The sequence below is a fragment of the Triturus cristatus genome, chromosome 4_2 (assembly GCF_964204655.1).
Source record: "Triturus cristatus chromosome 4_2, aTriCri1.1, whole genome shotgun sequence".
In the NCBI taxonomy this organism is placed as follows: Eukaryota; Metazoa; Chordata; class Amphibia; order Caudata; family Salamandridae; genus Triturus; species Triturus cristatus.
This window is the reverse complement of record NC_140586.1, coordinates 330959708-330985395: the sequence shown is the minus strand read 5'-3', so window position 1 is coordinate 330985395 and position 25688 is coordinate 330959708. Positions and strand designations below refer to the sequence as shown.

At 38.5% G+C, this 25688-nt stretch overlaps 1 protein-coding gene across 1 annotated transcript in view; it reads right to left on the bottom strand.

The window, feature by feature from the left end:
* LOC146833817 (dimethylaniline monooxygenase [N-oxide-forming] 2-like) overlaps positions 1 to 25688 on the bottom strand; it is a 602486-nt gene that overhangs the window by 268975 nt on the left and 307823 nt on the right. The window contains exon 4 of the mRNA XM_085600095.1: positions 1333 to 1495. Coding sequence (XP_085456221.1) covers positions 1333 to 1495 — 163 coding nt within the window. The remainder of the gene's footprint in view (positions 1 to 1332; positions 1496 to 25688) is intronic.

The following is a 25688-nucleotide window of genomic DNA, read 5'->3' as shown; positions in this document are numbered from 1 at the left end:
TTGGCTTACTAAGAAGTTACGACCTGATCATTGCATACCATTGTCCAGCACCAGGGGTATGCCCTCTTTACCATCCACTTGAATGGCTGACTTGTGTCCTTCCACTGCCCACCTTTAGGTAACTACTTTTTCTTTTTGGTTAAGCATGTGTTTTCCATCTCTCTCTCTCTTGTGTTTCTCTCTTCCCTATCCTCGCCAAACCCTTCACCTCCTGCTCTGTTTGCTTTCTGGCTGCTCACTCTTTCTCCTCTCTGTGTGTTGCTGTTTACCCTGTGTGCATCTTCTGCGCCCCCTGTGTTGCTTTTTCCATCAGCGGCTCCACCCCCACCCTCGTGGTCCCTCCTCCCCCACGGTCTTGTTGCTCTCCCCCACCCCCCTTTGTTCTTTCTTTCAATAGTCATATTTTTTGAGAAAAGGCAGCAAATAGCTACTGCCCCTCCAAAAAAGGGCGTTTAATATCACAATTACGATTTTCTTTTTTTTTTTTTTGACTTTACAATTTACCAATCATGCCACCCGCCATCCCGATAGGTCTATAAAACATAAAAGAAGATCTTGCTTCACAAGTTTCCATACTTCTCATGGCTGCACCCAGGGCTTTCAGTGGGATGAAAAAACTGGGGGGTCTCTCAAAGCCACGTGGCCAATGTAATTAAGGGCGTGGCTTAAAACACGTAAGCTAAAAATCTGTGCTTAGCATAGTGTGCTGCTCAACTTGCATTTTGCTGTTTCAGTCATTGCTTCCAGATATATGATGCAACAAGTAACATCATACCTACAACAAGTCAGGACTATTGGCCTTGTCAATGGTTGTTAGTTGCATAAGATAAATAAGCAGCAACAATGGCTTGTATATAATATTGAAAAAGCTTCCACTTAAAGCCCTGGTAATGCCACAACAATGTTGCTGCTCCTGAGTTTCAAAAGGAGAAGAATAATCCAGAGAGAAAATGGCTCTCTTTAAAGGATTTCCCTTCCCCTTCAATGCTCACCTGGCATGACCTCATGCCGTAACTTCTCTACTAGTGAGAAGTGTGCAGTGTTAGCAGCACACATCCATGTGCCTGCTGTCACTGCAGTCCGGAAACAAGTATTTTCAATACAATAGTTCTCGCATATACACAAGTTTGAGCTATTGGCATTGTAAATGACAATGCCTTTTATTTATGCTTCTGTTTTTAAAACCTAAATAACATGCATTGCCATTTACAATGTCAATAGCTTAAACATGCATAAATGCGAGACCTATTACATTGCAAATGCTTGTTTAACTTCTTAACTGTAGTCTGATCTCTTATACCTGAAAACAGATCTAGAAAATATAAAACTTACCATAACAACTCTCCAGAGGGAGACTCTGTTCCACATATGTTCCGCTGCAGACCATAACAGCGTCAAAGATGGCTGTCTTCTGCTTACCGTCTGTCTCTGTTACCACCTCCCACTGGCCTGTGATAGAGTAGTCAATCCGCTTCTTCACCATGCACACCTTGGTCTTTAAAAGTTAAGCAAACAAAAAGCATGTTAAATATTTTCTTTACTTTAATGTTGTAACTCCAAATAGCACATTAATTGAAAACTCTAGAATGGATATCTACATTCTTTAGAAATGCAAGTAACTAATTTCGGTCTACAATAAGGTTTAATACAGACCAAACCGCGTTAATGTATATGTGCCTTATACTGTATCAGACCTATGCAATGAATATACTTTACTTTTTGTAGGACTTCTCTTGGCCTCCTGTGTGCTGGTGAATTATTCTTGCAGCCAAACCCAGTCATTTTGAAGGGATATATATACATACATATATATACATAGGGCCTCATTACGATGTCGGTCAGAAACCCTGAGTGTCGGAATGCTTTCTGACCCAATCAGTTTTGAGGAGTCCGACCGACCAATTACGATGTTTCCAAACACTGTTCGGTTGGACTTCCATTGTCTTTAATGGGAGCCTGTGTTACGACCGACAACACAGGCTCCCATTGAAGAAAGGGGTGGTTGCGGAAAATCTTACACCCTGTGGCGGGCACCCCATGGTGCCTGCCACACTGTGCATGGTTGGAAAGAGGAGACCCATAGGTAACCCACCGGCCCCAACCGGAGGCCTCCAAGTGAAGAGGGGCCTCCTACATCCCCCATAAATAAGATTCCACCAGCCGATCCATGTCAGACAAACAGATTCAGAACGGGTGTCCGAATCTGCCATCGTAATACGTCGGTCCATAGAGCCATACAAGTCGACTCCGACTGACTTAGTTTCTCAAATTGCCGGTCGGAACCGAGTTGGAAGGACTGAAAGGTAACCTAACATTGTAATCAGTAATCGGAAATGTTTTCGAGTCTGTCGGAAATGTGGGTTCTGAATTGGATTGGGACGAACCGAATGCTGTTCTGAGCCTTTCTGAACAACATTGTAATGAGCCCCATAGTGCTTTTTGTTTTGCCAATAACTTTGGCACCGCTTAACAAATCTTCGCAAAATGTTCTAAACTAGTTTGCCTCTCAAAAGAAAAAAAAAAGTCAAAACAAGCTTTATTCGGTATATAAAAAATATCCATAAAAGCATTCTACATAATAAAACATTTCTTCATTTTACGTTACCCTTTTTCCCCCTCATAGGGAGATTTATTAAAAAAGGATACATATTTCATTTTTGATGTATAAACACCATATTAGTCAGTAACATTCATAGTTTGCCTCTCACTTCAGCTGCTGTCTTGGAAGTGTTGATGTGATTTGTCAAGCGGGGGTTGGGAAGAAGGGGGGGACCAAAACGCTTTTTCCCCATGCAATTTCCCATTGAAATGTCGAACTAGACTAGAGCTTGAACTGCTGGACCGAATTACACCAAATTAGGCATAAAGCTAGCTCTTGGTTCAGAAAGATCCCTTTTTAGGTCTCGCAAGCCAAAGGCTCGAAGAGACATTTTATATGTGGGATTTTCAAAGTGCTACCCACACTTTTGGCTGGCCTAAACCTTGAGTGCACGATCATCACATGCACGTGCACAGCTGTTCCTCTGCTCATTGCATTCCCCCCTCCCTTCTCACCCAGCCCTTTGATGCTCTGCTTGATTATTTTCACTTTAGCCTCTTTGACCCTTGCATTCCCCCCTCCCTTCTCACCCAGCCCTTTGATGCTCTGCTCCATTACTTTCACTTTCGCTGCTTTGATGTTTGATCGCAAACGCAATGTTTTTAATTACTTTAGTTTACTTCACTTGCAGGAAATGTTCTAATTGTGTGTTATTTAAAAGCGAGTAACAGGTCTGTCAGCACCAGGCCCTCTACCAGCCGAGTTCTTTGATATGCGTTAAACATACCGGCATTAATGTCCTCTAGCCATTCTCTCCTCCCTTTCCTGCTCGTTCTCCCTCTTGTATGTCCTTTGGTCCTTCTCTCCTCCCTTTCCTGCTGTTCTTCCTTCCCCGCTGTCCTACTGTCTACACTTTCATACTCTCCTGTGTAGTGTCTTCTGTACAGTTTCCTGACATTGCCTAGTCCCTTCTAGTCTCTATTCTTTTACCTTTCCCCTATGATCTGTCACCCCCTATGTTCGTCGCTTGCTGCTCTGTTCCTCTCCCGTCACTCCTTTCTCTTTCAGTTGCAGCAACACTCTAGTGCCCGAAGTTACATATTACATAGCATAGCCTAATCCTTACACATGGCACTTTTGCACAGCGTTCTGATCCGTTCCCTCACGCCGAATGCCTCCCTGTTCCTCTCAAATCTCATTCTCTGAAAACTGCATCTTATTTCCTCTGTTTTCTCTCCTGACTCGTTCTCATTCACGTATGCACTCAAGAGGATACACAACTTGCCGTCAGCCAGCTTTGCCTTTGACATAATAAAACATAGCCTAGCGTTGCATACCATTGCATAGCATACCATAACTTAACAAAACATAACATAACATAACAAAACATAGCCTAGCCTAACATAACATAACAAATCATAACATAGCATAACAAAACATAACATAGTATAGCATAATATAACATAGTATAGCATAACAAAACAAAGCATAGCATAACAAAACAAAGCATAGCATAACAAAACCCAACAAAACATAGCATAGCATCACAAAACATAGCATAGCATAACAAAACAAAGCATAGCATAGCAAAACACAACAAAGCATAGCATAACAAAACATAGTATAGCATAACAAAACACAACAAAAAATAGCATAGCAACAAAAAATATCAAAACAAAACATAGCTTAGCATAACAAAGCATAACAAAACAAAACATAGCATAGCATAACAAAACATAGCATAGCATAACAAAAAATAGCATAACATAGCATAGCATAACAAAATAAAACATAGCATAGCATAAGAAAACACAAAACTTAGCATAACAAAACATAATATAGCATAACAAAACACAACAAAACATACCATAGCATAACAAAGCATAGCATAGCAAAACAAAACATAGCATAACAAAACATAGCATACCAAAACACAACAAAACATAGCATAGCATAACAAAACAAAACATAGCATAGCATAACAAAACACAACAAAACATAGCATAACAAAACAAAGCACAGCATTGCAAAACACAACAAAACAGCATAGCATAAGAAAACATAGCATAGCATAACAAAACACAACATAGCATAGCATAACAAAACATAGCATAGCATAACAAAACACAACAAAACATAGCATAGCATAACAAAGCATAGCATAACAAAACACAACAAAACAAAACATCATAGCATAACATAGCAAAACACAGCATAGCAAAACACAACAGAACATAGCATAGCATAACAAAACATAGCATAGCATAACAAAACAAAGCATAGCATAGCAAAACATAGCATAGCATAACAAAACGTAGCATAACATGACAAAACACAAAACATAGCATAGCATAACAAAACAAAACATAGCATAACAAAACATAGCATAGCATAACAAAACACAACAAACAATAGCATAGCAACAAAAAATATCAAAACAAAACATAGCATAGCATAACAAAGCATAGCATAGCATAACAAAACATAGCATAGCAGACCAAAAAATAGCATGACATAGCATAGCATAACAAAATAAAACATAGCATAGGAAAACACAAAACATAGCATAACAAAACATAGTATAGCATAACAAAACACAACAAAACATACCATAGCATAGCATAGCATAACAAAATAAAACATAGCATAGCATAAGAAAACACAAAACATAGCATAACAAAACATAGTATAGCATAACAAAACACACCAAAACATACCATAGCATAACAAAGCATAGCATAGCAAAACAAAACATAGCATAACAAAACATAGCATACCAAAACACAACAAAACATAGCATAGCATAACAAAACAAAACATAGCATAGCATAACAAAACACAACATAGCATAACATAACAAAACATAGCATAGCATAACAAAACACAACAAAACATAGCATAGCATAACACAACAAAACATAGCATAGCATAACAAAACATAGCATAGCATAACAAAACAAAGCATAGCATAGCAAAACATAGCATAGCATAACAAAACGTAGCATAACATGACAAAACACAAAACATAGCATAGCATAACAAAACAAAACATAGCATAACAAAACATAGTATAGCATAACAAAACATAGCATAACAAAACAAAACATAGCATAACAAAACAAAACATAGCATAACAAAACATAGTATAGCATAACAAAACATAGCATAACAAAACAAAACATAGCATAACAAAACAACGTAGCATAGCATAACAAAACATAGCATAACATAACAAAACACAACAAAACATAGCATAGCATAACTAAACAAAATATAGCATAGCATAACAAAACAAACATAGCCTAGCCTAACATAACATAACAAATCATAACATAGCATAACAAAACATAACATAGTATAGCATAATATAACATAGTATAGCAAAAGCATAGCATAACAAAACAAAGCATAGCATAACAAAACACAACAAAACATAGCATAGCATCACAAAACATAGCATAGCATAACAAAACAAAGCATAGCATAGCAAAACACAACAAAGCATAGCATAACAAAACATAGTATAGCATAACAAAACACAACAAAAAATAGCATAGCAACAAAAACTATCAAAACAAAACATAGCATAGCATAACAAAGCATAACAAAACAAAACATAGCATAGCATAAGAAAACATAGCATAGCATAACAAAACACAACATAGCATAGCATAACAAAACATAGCATAGCATAACAAAACACAACAAAACATAGCATAGCATAACAAAGCATAGCATAACAAAACACAACAAAACAAAACATCATAGCATAACATAACAAAACACAGCATAGCAAAACACAACAAAACATAGCAGAGCATAACAAAACATAGCATAGCATAACAAAACACAACAAAACATAGCATAGCATAACAAAACATAGCATAGCATAACAAAACAAAGCATAGCATAGCAAAACACAACAAAGCATAGCATAACAAAACATAGTATAGCATAACAAAACACAACAAAAAATAGCATAGCAACAAAAACTATCAAAACAAAACATAGCATAGCATAACAAAGCATAACAAAACAAAACAGCATAGCATAAGAAAACATAGCATAGCATAACAAAACACAACATAGCATAGCATAACAAAACATAGCATAGCATAACAAAACACAACAAAACATAGCATAGCATAACAAAGCATAGCATAACAAAACACAACAAAACAAAACATCATAGCATAACATAACAAAACACAGCATAGCAAAACACAACAAAACATAGCAGAGCATAACAAAACATAGCATAGCATAACAAAACACAACAAAACATAGCATAGCATAACAAAACATAGCATAGCATAACAAAACAAAGCATAGCATAGCAAAACATAGCATAGCATAACAAAACCTAGCATAACATGACAAAACACAAAACATAGCATAGCATAACAAAACAAAACATAGCATAACAAAACATAGTATAGCATAACAAAACACAACAAAACATAGCATAACAAAACAAAACATAGCATAGCATAACAAAACGTAGCATAGCATAACAAAACATAGCATAACATAACAAAACATAGTATAGCATAACAAAACACAACAAAAAATAGCATAGCAACAAAAAATATCAAAACAAAACATAGCATAGCATAACAAAGCATAACAAAACATAGCATAGCATAACAAAACATAACATAGCATAACAAAAAATAGCATAACATAGCATAGCATAACAAAATAAAACATAGTATAGCATAAGAAAACACAAAACATAGCATAACAAAACATAGTATAGCATAACAAAACATACCATAGCATAACAACGCATAGCATAGCAAAACAAAACATAGCATAACAAAACATAGCATACCAAAACACAACAAAACATAGCATAGCATAACAAAACAAAACATAGCATAGCATAACAAAACACAACAAAACATAGCATAGCAAAACAAAGCACAGCATAGCAAAACACAACAAAACAGCATAGCATAAGAAAACATAGCATAGCATAACAAAACACAACATAGCATAGCATAACAAAACATAGCATAGCATAACAAAACACAACAAAACAGCATAGCATAACAAAGCATAACAAAACAAAACAGCATAGCATAAGAAAACATAGCATAGCATAACAAAACACAACATAGCATAGCATAACAAAACATAGCATAGCATAACAAAACACAACAAAACATAGCATAGCATAACAAAGCATAGCATAACAAAACACAACAAAACAAAACATCATAGCATAACATAACAAAACACAGCATAGCAAAACACAACAAAACATAGCATAGCATAACAAAACATAGCATAGCATAACAAAACAAAGCATAGCATAGCAAAACATAGCATAGCATAACAAAACCTAGCATAACATGACAAAACACAAAACATAGCATAGCATAACAAAACAAAACATAGCATAACAAAACATAGTATAGCATAACAAAACACAACAAAACATAGCATAACAAAACAAAACATAGCATAGCATAACAAAACGTAGCATAGCATAACAAAACATAGCATAACATAACAAAACATAGTATAGCATAACAAAACACAACAAAAAATAGCATAGCAACAAAAAATATCAAAACAAAACATAGCATAGAATAACAAAGCATAACAAAACATAGCATAGCATAACAAAACATAGCATAGCATAACAAAAAATAGCATAACATAGCATAGCATAACAAAATAAAACATAGTATAGCATAAGAAAACACAAAACATAGCATAACAAAACATAGTATAGCATAACAAAACATACCATAGCATAACAACGCATAGCATAGCAAAACAAAACATAGCATAACAAAACATAGCATACCAAAACACAACAAAACATAGCATAGCATAACAAAACAAAACATAGCATAGCATAACAAAACACAACAAAACATAGCATAGCAAAACAAAGCACAGCATAGCAAAACACAACAAAACAGCATAGCATAAGAAAACATAGCATAGCATAACAAAACACAACATAGCATAGCATAACAAAACATAGCATAGCATAACAAAACACAACAAAACATAGCATAGCATAACAAAGCATAGCATAACAAAACACAACAAAACAAAACATCATAGCATAACATAACAAAACACAGCATAGCAAAACACAACAAAACATAGCATAGCATAACAAAACACAACAAAACATAGCATAGCATAACAAAACATAGCATAGCATAACAAAACAAAGCATAGCATAGCAAAACATAGCATAGCATAACAAAACGTAGCATAACATGACAAAACGCAAAACATAGCATAGCATAACAAAACAAAACATAGCATAACAAAACATAGTATAGCATAACAAAACACAACAAAACATAGCATAACAAAACAAAACATAGCATAGCATAACAAAACACAACGTAGCATAGCAGAACAAAACATAGCATAACATAACAAAACACAACAAAACATAGCATAGCATAACTAAACAAAATATAGCATAGCATAACAAAACAAACATAGCATAACAAAACACGAAAACATAGCATAACAAAACATATCATAGCATAACATAACAAAACATAGCATAGCAACACACAACAAAATATAGCATAGCATAAAAAAACACAACAAAACAAAGCATAGCATAGCATAACAAAACATAGCATAGCATAACAAAACAAAACAGCATAGCAAAACACAACAAAACATAGCATAGCATAACAAAACAAAACATAGCATAGCATAACAAAACATAGCATAGCATAACAAAACAAAACATAGCATAACAAAACATAGCATAACATACACAAAACATAGCATAGCATAACAAAACATAGCATTGCATAGCATAACATAACATAAGAAAACATAGCATTAAGTTTGATAAACTCATAGTAGCGGGCTAGCTAGCTTTAACGGCCAGTGAGTGTAAGCAACTCCGTCAACCCAGAAGCAGTCACTCGGTCACCTTTGCTCTTGTATTGCAGTGGCTTTGTTTATTAAACAGTGCCCATATTTATACTGTTAGCACTTTACTTGTGCAAATTTCAGGGCTCACAAAACTTTAATGAATCGAAATTCACAACTGAGGCTGTTAAGTTCGTGCTATATAAAACCCTAAGGATAAATAAAAAACATTGCCATTTACAATGTGAATAGCTCCAACAAACACAAGACCTTTTTCAAAGTACAAAACATTGCCATTTACAATACCAATAGCTCCAGCTCCAACAAATGCGAGACCTATTGCATTTCCAATGCTTGTTGTGATTTGGTGTAAAGCCATTTAGTAGTTTTGGAGTTATTGAAGTAAAAATAAATATAGATATCTAGGGATGAGCATCCTTTGCTGATAAACGAGCTAAAGCAAGGCCCTGTTTGGCTGGCAGCAACCTGAGAGAAACTTTGTGGCTGCCATTTTGTTTATAGGCTCGGTGTGGGGGAGGAATAAAAGTGAAAAGTGAGATTAGGGGTCAGGATAGAGGTAACATGACCTTCATAGGACAAATGGAGGTGTCCATGCGGGGCCTGTCATGGGCAACAAAATACCCCAAATTTGTTTGGGGGCCCGATCTGCGGATCTACTGGGGGTCTGAGCATGACCCCCAGTGTAACTCCGACACAGATCTACGGATCCAGAGCCCAATGTAAAAAGAATTACACACATTCACTCAGCCAACCAGTTGTGGGGTTCGCAGCCTGTGGGGGTCAACTACCCACTGCGCTCTGCAGAAGGCCGTGTGTGGCGTGGTACTTGATGCATGTTGGGGATGGTGCAGGGCCTAGCCACAGGTCAGGCCCTGTGGCCAACCACCTGCTGAAAGCAGCTGAAGGCCGTGAGCAGAGTGGGGTTGGCAGGACGTGGGGTGTTAAGTGCAGGGCGTGGGTGCAGGCCAGCCCCACTGAATTTTACATTAAAAAGCCATTCAAATTCATTGAAAAAACCAAAGGTTACATGGAAGTTATAATTAGAAATTTGCATTTAAAAAAACCTTCGAAAGTCGCTGAAAAAAAGAAAAGGTTACAGGGACGATATAGTTAGGTTCTGAATTTACACGCACAAAACCATAGAAATTCAGCTGTAATAGTTATAGTTAATTCAAGTCAATATAATTCATGCCCCAAGGTAACTATAACTCGTGCTCTCACCATGCACAACTAGTTACATCACATATTACATAAATGGTGACACCTTCAATGGCAAAATTGATATCATCACTGCAACATTTACAATAAAATTATTGATGAAAAAACCCTGCATGGCGAGGGCGCAAGTTACAGTTACCTTAGAGCAGAAATTATAGTTGATGAAATAACTCTAACTATAACACCTGAATTATTTTGGTTTGTGTGTATAAATTCAGAACCTAACTGTGATCCAGTGCATTTTTAATCTATGAAGCATTGAGAAAGGAATTTTAGCAGAAAGGTGTCTGCTTTGATCAAAAGGATAATCAAGTAATGCCGTGAGTTCTCAGCATTTTTCTGAAGTCTACAAGCTTGTGAATCCACTCTCACGTGGCTGACAGCACCCGTGGGAGTTCGGTACCAGAGGTGGAGCCTGTTTTAAAAGATTATGATCAAAAGGTACCTGAACCGCAGTATGGAAAAGATTCCTGTGCCGATTGGCTAAGTTATTGAACTTATGGTATTGTGTTATACAAACACACATCTGCAGCGTGAATTTTCCAATCGTACGGCAAGCAAGGGATTTCTGGCTCACCATGAATGGATGGCAGAATCAAGCAACGAGGGCTATCTTGAACGCCACAGCCCCAGAGCGTCTTCATGCCTATTGAGGACAGACTGTATAAAGAGGCATTTTAACCTTTATGACACCAATGAAGGGGAGGCATGGCCACCATTTGGGATGCAAATGAAGCGATCACACTATCATGGCAGCTACGGAATAGAATGTACAGTGTAAGATCTGTTAGCCCTTTGTTGCTGTTTACAACTATACATGCTCCAATGGGAGTAGGACACTGACAGTGTAAATAACCGTGACTATGAGCCACCGCATTTTTTAATCTATAAAGCATTGAGAAAGGCATTTTAGCCGAAACGCGTCTCCTTTGATTAAAAGGATAATCAAGTAATCCTGCGAGTGCTCTGCATTTTACTGAAGTCTACATAGCTCGTGAATCCACTCTCACGTGGCTGACAGCACCCGTGGGAGTTCGGTACCAGAGGTGGAGTCTTTTGTAAAAGATTATGATCAAAAGGTACCTGAACCGCAGTATGGAAAAGATTCCTGTGCCGATTGGCTAAGTTATTGAATTTATGGTGTTGTGTTATACAAACACACATCTGCAGCGTGAATTTTCCAATTTTACAGCGAGCGAAGGATTTCGGTCTCACCACGAAACAATGGAAGAATCAAGCGAAGAGGGCTATTTGGAACTCCAGAGGCCCAGAGTGTCTTCATGCCTAATGAGGACAGACTGTATAAAGAGGCATTTTACCCTTTATGACACCAATGAAGGGGAGGCGTGGGCCACCATTTGGGATACATATGAAGCGATCACGCTATCATGGCAGCTACGGAATAGAACATACAGTGTAAGATCTGTTAGCCCTTTGTTGCTTTTTACAACTGGAAAGTCTCCAATGGGAGTAGGACACTGACATTTTAAATAACCGTGACTGTGAGCCAGCGCATTTTTAATCTATGAAGCATTGAGAAAGGCATTTTAGCCAAAACGCGTCTGCTTTGATTAAAAGGATAATCAAGTAATTTTGTGAGTGCTCCGCATTTTTCTGAAGTCTACATAGCTCGTGAATCCACTCTCACGTGGCTGACAGCACCCGCTGTGAGTTCGGTACCAGCGGTGGAGCCTGTTGTAAAAGATTATGATCAAATGGTACCTGAACCGTGATATGGAAAAGATTCCTGTGCCAATTGGCTAAGTAAGTGAACTTATAGTGATGTATTATACAAACCCACATCAGCAGCGTGAATTTTCTAATCATACGACAAGCGACGGATTTCTAGCTCACAATGAATGGATGGCAGAATCAAGTGACAAGGGCTATCTGGAGCGCCACAGCCCAAGACTATCTTCATGCCTATTGAGGACAGACTGTATAAAGAGGCATTTTACTCTTTATGACACCAATGAAGGGGAGACTTGGGCCACCATTTGGGATTCAAATGAAGGGATCACGCTATCATGGCAGCTATGGAATAGAATATACAGTGTAAGATCTGTTAGCCCTTTGTTGCTGTTTACAACTGGAAATGCTCCAATGGGAGTAGGACACTGACATTTTAAATAACCTTGACTATGAGCCAGTGCATTTTTAATCAATGACGAATTGAGAAAGGCATTTAAGCCGAAACTCATCTGCTTTGATTAAAAGGATGATGAAGTAATCCCGTGAGTGCTCTGCATTTTTCTGAAGTCAATAGAGCTCGTGAATACACGTTCACGTGGTTGGCAGGACCCGCTATGCATTCAGTACCAGAAGTGTAGCCTGTTGTAAAAGATTGTGATCAAAAGTTACCTGAACCGCTGTATGGAAAAGATTCCTGTGCCGATTGGCTAAGTTATTGAACTCATGGTGTTGTGTTATACAAACACAAGTCTGCAGCGTGAATTTTCCAATCGTACGGCAAGCAAGGGATTTCTGTCTCACCACGAATGGATGGCAGAATCAAGGGACGAGGGCTATCTGGAATGCCACAAGCCCAGAGCGTCTACATGCCTTTTGAGGACAGACTATAAGGTGGCATTTTATCCTTTATGACATCAATGAAGGGGAGGCATGGGCCAGCATTTGGGATGCAAATTAAGCGATCACGCTATCATGGCAGCTACGTAATTGAACATGATATAGTGTAAGATCTGTTAGCCCTTTGTTGCTGTTTACAACTGGAAATGCTCCAATGGGAATAGGACACTGACATTTTAAATAACCGTGACTGTGAGCCAGCGCATTTTTAATTTATGAAGCATTGAGAAAGGCATTTTAGCCAAAACGCGTCTGTTGCGATTAAACGGATAATCAGGTAATCCCGTGCATGCTCTGCATTTTTCAGAAGTCTACATAGCTTGTGAATCCACTTTCAAGTGGCTGGCAGCACCCGCTGTGATTTCGGTACCAGAGTTGGAGCCTGTTGTAAAAGATTATGATCAATAGGTACCTGCATCACCGTATGTAAAAGATTATTTTGCCGATTGGATAAGTTATTGAATTTATGGTGTTGTGTTAAACAAACACATATCTTCAGCGTGAATTTTCCAATCGTACGGCAAGGAAAGAATTTCTGTCTCTCCATTAATGGATGGCAGAATCAAGCGACGAGGGCTATCTGGAATGCCACAGCCTCAGAGTGTCTTCATGCATATTGAGGACAGACTGTATAAAGAGGCATTTTACCCTTTATGACACCAATGAAGGGGAGGCGTGGGCCACCATTTGGGATGCATATGAAGCGATCATGGCCGCTACAGAATAGAACATACAGTGTAAGATCTGTTAGCCCTTTGTTGCTGCTTACAACTGGAAATGCTCCAATGGGAGAAGGACACATACAGTTTAAATAACCGTGACTGTGAGTCAGCGCATTTTTAATCTATGAAGCATTGAGAAATGGAATTTTAGCAGAAACACGTCTGCTTTGATTAAAAGGATAATTAAGTAATCCTGTGAGTGCTCCGCATTTTTCTGATCTACATATATATTATCTATCTATCTATCTATCTATCTATCTATCTATCTATCTATCTATCTATCTATCTATCTATCTATCTATCTATCTATCTATCTATCTATCTATCTATCTAAGGTGCGTTCATGTTGGACTGAATAAAAAGTTTGCACCAATTGATGGGTCCGTGTTCGTCTTTGCATGAGGATTTATGCGAGTTTGAGACAAATTCCTTTGCATATACATATATTTATATGTACATATGTGTGAATGTATATATATATATATTCACTGAAAAAACCAAAGGTTTCAGGGGCATTATAGTTAGCTGGACATTTCCCTCGTACAAAACCCTAGAAATTCCCCTGTTATAGTTAGTTCAGCTAACTATAACTCGCGCCCCCGCAATGCACTGCTGATGACGTCACATATTACATCACTCATGACATGGTCAGTGACATCACTGATGACATCACTGATGACATCTCAAATAACATCACTGATGACATCACTGATGACATCATCCAGTAGGTATGTGTTTCTGTACAGTTTTAATATGTTTAATATATATAGGGAAAGGTCTGTTGAAGAATGAGTGGGTGTACAAGTGTGTGAATGGATGATTTTGTAGGTGCGTAACTGACTCTTTAAGTGAGTCATTAAATGTATCTTACTGCAGACTAGTGACTAAACTGTGTGAATGTCTGTATGTGTCTGTGTGTAGGTGTATAAGTGGCTGCATGGTTTTGTGAATAGCTATATGAGTGTCTATATGGGTTATTGATTGGTTGTCTGAGTATCTGTATGGGTGCCTGAGTGTTTGTGTGGGTAGGGTGTGTGTGACTCTATGCATAGATGTGTGAGTGGGTGATTCTATGGGTGCATGGTTTTAAGAGTGCATCTGTGATGGACTGTATGGTTGGGTGAGTGTATGTATGGGTGTGTTAGGGATTGAATGTATATCTCAGTGGTACATGTGTGACTAACTACATATGTGAAAGGCAGTATATATGTGTGTAAGAGTATATAAGTGGGTATATGTGAGAGTGTGTGATTGTGAGAGTGGCTATATGGATGAGTGTGTGCTTGTATCAATGATTCTATTAGAGCGTAAGAATGTGGTACTATTTTTATGAGTAAGTGAACTTGAGTGTGTTTAACTGCATAGGTGAGTAAATTGGACTGTGTTTAATTACTTGCACGACTGACTAGGTGTGTCAGTACCTCAATGGATGATTGGCGGTGTGTGAGTGTCTATCTAGGTGTATAAATGCATATGATAGTCTTGTACGGAGTGACTGTAAGTATGAGTGACTGTACAGGTGAGTGAGTGGAGGTGTATGTAGACCTAAGAGTTAATGAGTGGGTATGTAGTTATTGGTATTGGAGTATCTATGATTTTCAAAATGGCCATCTGAAATTTTGAGTCGGTGTATCAAAGGTTATATTAGGGTGTGAGAAGATGCACTAATTTATCACATGGATGATGTCATCAGTGATGTCATGAGTGATGTCATTTGAGATGTCATCAGTGATGTCATCAGTGATGTCACTGACCATGTCATGAGTGATGTAATATGTGACGTCATCAGCAGTGCATTGCGGGGGCGCGAGTTATAGTTAGCTGAATTAACTATAACGGGAATTTCTAGGGTTTTGTACGAGGGAAATGTCCAGCTAACTATAACGGCCCTGAAACCTTTGGTTTTTTCAGTGAATTTCTAAGGTTTTTTAAATGCCAATTCCTAACTATAACGCCCCTGAAACCTATGTTTTTTTCAGTGAATTTCAAAGGTTTTTTAAATGCTAATTCCTATCTATAACGTATCTCTGAAGATATCATCCAAAGCATTCTTTTTTAAAAGTAGGGTGCACATTAGTTTTGTGGAAAAGCATCTTTGTGATTGGTTAAGAAAAAGCAGTTTCAACGTGGAGTACATATCAAAGGATAAAATTTGCTCAGATCAACCACACCTGCTACTTGTATTTGAAAGGCACTGTTCGAACTTAAAACAATCGTCAACTTTTAACCTGCACGTGTCGTTAAATATTCAAGAAAATGTTACAAAAACATATCGTTAAGTTTTAAAAAATTGATGAACTTTTAACCTGCACGTGTTGTAGAATGTTCTAGAAAGTGTGTTGATAGAATAAGTTGCACTTCTGACTTCTATGTGTTGTTCAATATTAAAAAAACGGTTCATATGGAAAATTAAAAAGAAACCAATAGAGAAGTTTTGAAGCCTAAAAGAATCAAGGAACTATTCTAGTTTATTCTTTACATGTATTTATGTGTGCAGCAACAAAATTATAGACACAACAGCAGTAGGAAGAGGAAGAAGCAGGGAGTGGGGGGGGAGGGGGGAGATGGGCAGAATGGCACACATGCACAATTAAGTACAACACACATATAGACTAACAATGGCCAAAATGAAACACACCAACAAGCAGCACAAGTCACACAACCCGCCAACATCACACCACTGAACGAGCATAGAAGTGAAAACCACGCTGCATTCATGCAGGATGTGTACAAAGGCCAGTCGTTGGTGTTGTGGGATGTCTGCGACCGTGGTCATCATGGATGAGATGCCCAGCATGTGGCACATGGTTGAGTTCGCTGTGTGTTATGTTGCCAAACGGCTGCACCACCCTCCCACGAGCCCTCACACGTTTTGTACGGTGCGCTGTTGTATCTCGTGCACATGTACAGCACACCATTGTAATGCCTATTTGCGCATGTCCTGCTACATTCCAACTACAACATCACAGTGCCGTTTGGAGGTGGTGCATGCCAGTTTACAACATCAACTGCTGCAGCTCTTGTAGCAGGCCACACCAGAACACAGAGACACACTTACCGCACTTCCTGTACACGGACATGTCTGAGACACCCCGTTTCCCTTGCCGGATAGGCACACCCCTGCACTGACCTGTGAATCCCAGACCAGCACATGCCAGTTGTGCATGCAGGAGGATGCATGAGTAGATACACATCCAGGCTCACTGCCAACGCTGAGGTGACAGCACACTGTGATGTTGCAGGGCTCGTGCCTATCATGCTAAGACAATGACCACAGGGACACACTTACTAAGATGTGGGTTTGGGGGGCATTGGCGGTCCTGGAGTTGTTGAGATGAGTCTTCTGTCCCTCATGGGTATCCCTGTATCATGCTCATTGACTCTATGGTACCTGTGGGTGTTCTGGTGTGGCTCTTGACTGTGTTCCCTTTCATGGTGCAGGTAGTTGTCCTGCTTAACACCAGCAGAAAGCAGGTGTAAAATCCCTGGTGCTAACGTGTCTTATCGCCGGAATTTATTTCGCATTGCAATTGGTGTGAAAGTTGTGATGGGATTTTTTTCGTGTGCAGAACAATATACGAACTGAGCAGCGTATCTCATCAAGATCCAGCACCTGACGCACTTTTCCCAATCAATATAAATACAATGAGATTTCTTAATAGATTTTGTATGTACACTGTAACTGCAGCCAATACCTCAGTGCAATTCAATACAGGATTTTAGTATTTAGAATAAATCGAAAAGGTGCACCTCGTGTCTTTTTGAACGGGAACGGCTACTCTCCATTTCATTATCAGCACTGTAACGGAAGTAAAGTTGAGATAAATCTAACACACTATTCAGAAGTTAGTGCAAACTGCAGATATCACCAGTATTCCAGCAATAAGTCCCCCAAAATTTAACACCATGGTGGACTCCATCAAATAACAGTAATAAGAACAAGAAAGAGTCACACAGCAGTTAAGAGGACAACCAAAAACGTGATTTTTTTTTTCAAACTTTATTTTTTATAATAATAAATATATAAACGAAAAACTATTTTCAAACTTTATTTTTTTATTAACATATATATGAACAATAAACTAATAAACAAAATGTAACAACAATAATAAAAAACAACAAGGCGGAATACTACTGTGGGGACAATGGATGTCGACGACAGACCTGGAAAATAAGAAAGATTGTTAAAAAAAAACAACATGGTATTCTCAACAAAATACCACAAGAAACAAATCACAGATATATAAAATGCATACAGCTAACAAAATTTTATAAGTTTAACTTACAAAAACTGTAAATGTTGCCTCTATAAAATATTTACCGAATCTGAAGAAAATGTTTTGCAGAAGGCACCACACAAACAACGTTTTTCTTCAGTGGTGAGGAAATTTTTTACTTTTTCCAAGGAGCAAACAAAGACCAATGCCACCTTCGTCACTCGCAAGATTTGTCAAAGAGTTCTGTTACGAGGAGATCCTAACAAAAAATACTCAGCGGCACAGCAAGTATGATGAAACACTTAAGGACCCTTCATCCAAACAATCTTGCACGAGAAGAGTGCAAACAGATGAGAAACACTCCTGTTCTGTATCTGTAAAAAAGAATCACAAATAAATGTATATTAATAACTTTCACATTTATACTATTCCATTACTGTACAAAACACATTTTATATTAAAACTGACTATGAAACTATAGCCCTGAACCACAAGTGTGACGATCATTAAAACACTACATGCATAGTGCATACTACTTTGAAGCAGTTCATGCCCTAAAGCCTACCTCACTAAACACTACATGCTAACTGACTAAATGATTACAGTAGTATAAGGAGACACACTTGGTGACTCACAGGGTGTTTGCTAGAAGAGTATGAATACTAACTAGGGAATAGAAGGTGTGAAGCACAACTGTGTAGGTGATTAGAGGACTGCATCCATACTGCATAGGCATTTAAAGCAGTCCATGTGCTAAGGCCTGGCTCACTGCATGACTACTTGGGTACTGACCGAATGATTATCGTACAGCAAGGAGAGTGCCTAGGTGAATTTAAAAGTGCTAGGCTTTTCGCACAGAGAATAGATTAGTACTTGGTACTGAATGGGTCACTAGAGGAGTGCAAAGGCAGTGACAAGTGCTGGACTGTATAGATACTGACTAGGAAATTGAAAGTGTGAAAGACAAGTGTCTAGGTGGTTAGAAGACTGCATGCATAGTACATAGGGGTTTGAAGCAGTCCATGTGCTAAGGCCTGGCTCAGTGTATGAATACTTAGGCACTGACTGAATGATTAGAGTACTGCAAAGATAGTATCTTGGTGAATTTATAAGTGTTTGGGTTTTAGCACAGTGAATGGATTAGTACATGGTGCTGAATGGGTCACTAGAGGACTGCAAAGAGAGTCACAGGGTATTTCCTGGAAGTGTATGGATACTGACTAGGGAATTGAAGGTGTGAAAGACAATTGTGTAGGTGGTTAGAGGACTGCATACATAGAGGATAAGGGTTTGAAGCAGTCCATATACTAAGGCCTGGGTCACTGGATGAGTACTTGGGTACTGACTGAATGATTAGAGTACTGCAAGGAGAGTGCCTGGGTGAATTTATTAGGATTTGGCGCTGTGAATGGATTAGTACATGATGCTGAATGGGTCACTAGAGAAGTGCATCGGCAGTGACAGGGTGTTTGCTGCAAGTGAACGGATACTGACTGGGGAATTGAAGGTGTGAAAGACAAGTGTGTAGGTGGTTAGAGGACTGCATGCATAGTGGATATGGATTTGACGTAGTCCATGTGCTAAGAACTGGCTCAGTGCATGAATACTTAGGCAGTGACTGAATCATTAGAGTACTGGAAAGAGAGTGTCTAGGTGAATTTATAAGTGTTTGAGTTTTGGCACAGTCAATGGAGTAATACATGCTGTTGAATGGGTCTCTAGAGGACTGCAAAGGAAGTGACAGGATGTTTCCTGGAAGTGTATGGATACTGACTAGGGAATTGAAGGTGTAAAAGACAAGTGTATAGTATGTCAGAACACTTTTATTTGAAGCAATCTATTTGGTACTTAGAAACTGACTAAATAATCAGACTACTTCTAGGACAGTGCTTAGGTAAAAATGTTAAATTTTCAGTTCTGCCACAGTGAACAGAATAGTACATGGTACTGCACCTTAGTGTCAAATCCTGACTCATTTTATCAATGCATAAGCAAAGACTAGCTTCTAATGCTACTAAAACTTGACAACATGAGAGGTTTTAAATTAGTTATCTGTCAGCAAATACACGATGTTACCAAATGCTTCTCTCACTGTGGTTCTCAAATGCACACAGACTCACAGTGTAATTCTAAACAACCACTATACCTAGGAGTTTAACAAAAATCATTCACTACTGTGGAAATGGTAAGAGAACTGCACACAATCTTCATATTTCTTGACTGCACTTTTGTGTCAATGTCTGACTCATTTACTCAACACATAAGCAAAGACTGGCTTCTAATGCTACTAAAACTTGACAACCTGACTGGTTTTAAAACACTTATCTGTCAGCAAATACACGGTATTACCAAATGCTTCTCTCAACATCCTAACCCAAATGCACACAGACTCACAGTGTGATTTTAGACAAGCAACACTATCCTAGGAGTTTACCAAAACTCATTCACTAGTCTGGAAGAGTTAATGATACTGCACACAATCTACATATTTAAGTACAGCACATCAGTGTCAAAGCATGACTCATTTAATCAACATATAAGCAAAGACTGGATTCTAATGCTACTAAAACTTCTCAACATGACAGATTTTAAAACAGTTATCTGTCAGCAAATACATGATGTTACCAAATGATTCTCTCACAGTGATCCCAAATACACACTAACTCACAGTATGATTCTAGACAAGCACCACTATCCCTATGAGCTTACCAAAACTCATTCACTACAGTGCAAGTGGTAAGGGAACTGCACACAATCTCAATATTTCAAAACTGCAATTTACTGTCAAAGCCTGACTCATATAATGAAAGCATAAGCCATAACTGTCTTCTAATGCTACTAAAACTTGACAACATGACATGTTTTACAACACTTATCTGTCAGCAAATACATGATGTTACCAAACACTTCTCTCACAGTGGTTCCCAAATACACACAGACTCACAGTGTGATTCTAGACAAACAACACTATCCCTAGCAGCTTACCAAAACTCATTCACTACAGTGGAAGTGGTAAGGGAACTGCACACAATCTACATATTTCACGACTGCACTTTAGTGTCAATGCCTGACTCATTTAATCAACGCATAAGCAATGACTGGCTTCTAATGCTACTAAAACTTGACAACATGACAAGTTTTAAAACAGTTTTCTGTCACCAAATACACAATGTTACCAAACGCTTCTTTCACAGTGGTTCCCAAATGCACAAAGACTCACAGTGTGATTCTAGACAAGCACCAGTATCCCTAGGAGTTTACCAAAACTCATTCACAACACTGGAAGTGATAAGGGAACTGCACACAATCTACATATTTCATGACTGCTCTTTAGTGTCAATGCCTGACTCATTTAATCAACACATAAGCAAAGACTGGCTTCTAATGCTACTAAAACTTGACAACCTGACTGGTTTTAAAACACTTATCTGTCAGCAAATACACGGTATTACCAAATGCTTTTCTCAACATCCTAACCCAAATGCACACAGACTCACAGTGTGATTTTAGACAAGCAACACTATCCTAGGAGTTTACCAAAACTCATTCACTAGTCTGGAAGAGTTAATGGTACTGCACACAATCTACATATTTAACCCCTTCCATGCTGCGCAAATTCCGCCGCTGTGCTGACGGTTTCTTGCGCGGGCGTGGTCATGACGGAACGGTTCCGTCATGAGCACAGCTCAACCGTGGCTCATGATGGAACCGTTCCGTCATGAGCACCGAAGGGGTTAAGTACAGCACATCAGTGTCAAAGCATGACTCATTTAATCAACATATAAGCAAAGACTGGATTCTAATGCTACTAAAACTTCTCAACATGACAGATTTTAAAACAGTTATCTATCAGCAAATACATGATGTTACCAAATGATTCTCTCACAGTGATCCCAAATACACACTAACTCACAGTATGATTCTAGACAAGCACCACTATCCCTATGAGCTTACCAAAACTCATTCACTACAGTGCAAGGGGTAAGGGAACTGCACACAATCTCAATATTTCACAACTGCAATTTACTGTCAATGCCTGACTCATATAATGAAAGCATGAGCCATAACTGTCTTCTAATGCTACTAAAACTTGACAGCATGACATGTTTTACAACACTTATCTGTCAGCAAATACATGATGTTACCAAACACTTCTCTCACAGTGGTTCCCAAATACACACAGACTCACAGTGTGATTCTAGACAAACAACACTATCCCTAGCAGCTTACCAAAACTCATTCACTACAGTGGAAGTGGTAAGGGAACTGCACACAATCTACATATTTCACGACTGCACTTTAGTGTCAATGCCTGACTCATTTAATCAACGCATAAGCAATGACTGGCTTCTAATGCTACTAAAACTTGACAACATGACAAGTTTTAAAACAGTTTTCTGTCACCAAATACACAATGTTACCAAACGCTTCTTTCACAGTGGTTCCCAAATGCACAAAGACTCACGGTGTGATTCTAGACAAGCACCAGTATCCCTAGGAGTTTACCAAAACTCATTCACAACACTGGAAGTGATAAGGGAACTGCACACAATCTACATATTTCACGACTGCACTTTAGTGTCAATGTCTGACTCATTTAATCAACACATATTCAACGCATAAGTGATGACTGGCTTCGAATGCTACTAAAACTTGACAACATGACAAGTTTTAAAACAATTTTCTGTCAGCAAATACACAATGTTACCAAACGCTTCTTTCACAGTGGTTCCCAAATGCACAAAGACTCACTGTGATTCTAGACAAGCACCAGTATCCCTAGGAATTTACCAAAACTCATTCACAACACTGGAAGTGATAAGGGAACTGCACACAATCTACATATTTCACGACTGCTCTTTAGTGTCAATGCCTGACTCATTTAATCAACACATAAGCAAAGACTGGCTTCTAATGCTACTAAAACTTGACAACATGACAGGTTTTAAAACAGTTTTCTCTCAGCAAATACACGATGTTACCAAACGCTTCTCTCACAGTGGTTCCCAAATGCACAAAGACTCACAGTGTGATTCTAGACAAGCACCAGTATTCCTAGGAGTTTACCAAAACTCATTCACTACACTGGAAGTGATAAGGGAACTGCACACAATCTACATATTTTACGACTGCACTTTAGTGTCAATGCCTGACTCATTTAATCAACACATAAGCAAAGACTGGCTTCTAATGCTACTAAAACTTGACAACCTGACTGGTTTTAAAACACTTATCTGTCAGCAAATACACAATATTACCAAATGCTTCTCTCACAGTGGTTCCCAAATGCACACAGACTCACTGTGTGATTCTAGACAAACAACACTATCCCTTGCACTATATGAAAACACATTTCTTCATCTAGAAGTAGTACTACATTTTAGTATAGAAACATAACATAACTCATTTCACAAATTCATAAACAATGACTGGTTTCTAATTCTACCAAAATATAAAAACAGCACAGTTATCTGTCTACAAACACATGAAAAACACAAATGCCAATCACAGAATGGTTTCTACATGCACACACATTGTAGAGAAAAAAAGTACTCCCTAAACTTTAGCAGGAAAAATACATTAGTCTGATTAAAATCAAAATAGTCCACATACATCCCCTCACAATTAAATAACTCATCTTTCAAGTTCTTTTGTAGATTAAGGAGTATATCAATCACTCACCATATTTTCTTTTACATAATCTCTGCACTGTGCACCTCTCAGCAAAAGCAAAGAATGGAAAAGTTTCCCTTTCATTTTCAACACATATGCATGTAAACCTCAAATCACAATCCTTCGCACATAAACTCAAAACCAAACACACATTTCTATTGGTTAAACATTTCAACCCTTTCCAACTGAAATACATTTCAACCCTTCCCCCAATCTGCCTTCTGCCTGTTACCATAGAAACAGGTCATGAAACACTGCACTGAGCTCACAGGTCACAAGTTCAGCACACAATGTTCCTACACAAGACAGGAAGTGTGCTTGACTTTTCAGCATATCAGCTTATCATATATAATGTTCCTTACAATCTGTTTTTGTTAACCAATAACAATCATACCTTTAAAAAACAAAAATATACACCCTACCTTTCAGTGTAGAAAGTTGTTATACAACCAATGATTTCTTGTCGTTTTTCAAAAAACGTTGCCGTGGATCCGCGCACCCACCGCGAGAGAATCCGTGCATCCAACGCGATAGGATGCGCGCACCGTGCCGCTTTATTTAAAAAAAAAAAGGGTGGCCCCAGGGGGTCCTTCTGGGACCCCCTAAGCACCTCGAGAGGGTCAGAGTATTCCCACTCTGCCCCCTTTATATGTTTTACGCACTTATTCCCCTTGCTTCTTCAGCCTCGCTTCTACCGAGGCAGAAAATGGCCGCCAACAGTTCCTGGTTTCGAATATAGAGAGATGCTCGACAGCCAATTAGCATTCAGCGCGCGATCGGGAGGGTGAGCGCTCGGTTCGGGGAAGGTTCGCGTACGGTGCGGGTAGGGTCCGCGGATCCTCCGCGGCCATAGATATCACTAACTTTTTTACCCTAATTTTCTCAGGAACTACTGAACAGATTCACACCAAATATGCAAAAGGCATGAGTCCGAACTGAGGACTACCTCTTTGCCAAATTTGGTGTCATTCCGTTCAGCGGTTCGGGCTGTAGCTGCGACAACAGATCCTATGGGAAATTACATGGGGACCCCCTTTTTTTTCGGCCCCGCTTGACGAATCACCACAAAACTTTCAGGGTAGGAGCGGAGCGGAGCTGGCAAAAAGTTTGGAGAATTTTGCAAAGATTCGTCAATCGGCGCCAAAGAAATTCCCAATAGAATGTTGCGGATTTCCTATGGAAAATAGGTCCTAACTATAACTATCTACTGGTGACCGCCAGTAGATAATATATATATATATATATATATATATATGTATGTATATATATATATATATATATATATATATATATATATATATATATATATATATATATACATATATATATATGTCAGCGCTACCAACAAAGTCCACACTTTCGGACAAATTTGGTAGCGGAGTATATATATATGTATGTATATAAATATATATATTATCTACTGGCGGTCGCCAGTAGATAGTTATAGGGACCTTATAGTTAGGCTCAGATTTCACTCGTACAAAACCATTGAAATTCAGCAGTTCTAGTTAACTGAGCTAACTATTACTGTCAGGTCGGCGATAATCAAGTGCGGTCCCCTCAGGAACAGATGACCTTACCCCACATCCACCACGACCAAACTCCGTAGCAGGAAAAATATCTCTGCCACTAGACCTTGCCCGAGGGGGAAAGGGGAAGTGGAAGACAAAACAAGAGAGACACGCCTGCTGGACACTGGCTCCTACTTCTAGTGTTCTGTAGAAGTTCTGTAAAAGAGACACACAAAACTCTTCAATTATTATTCTTTTACCTCTCTACTCTCTCTCCTCCCTCTTATTCTACTATTGTGTTTCTTACCAGTATCTCATGTAAGGCTAGCTC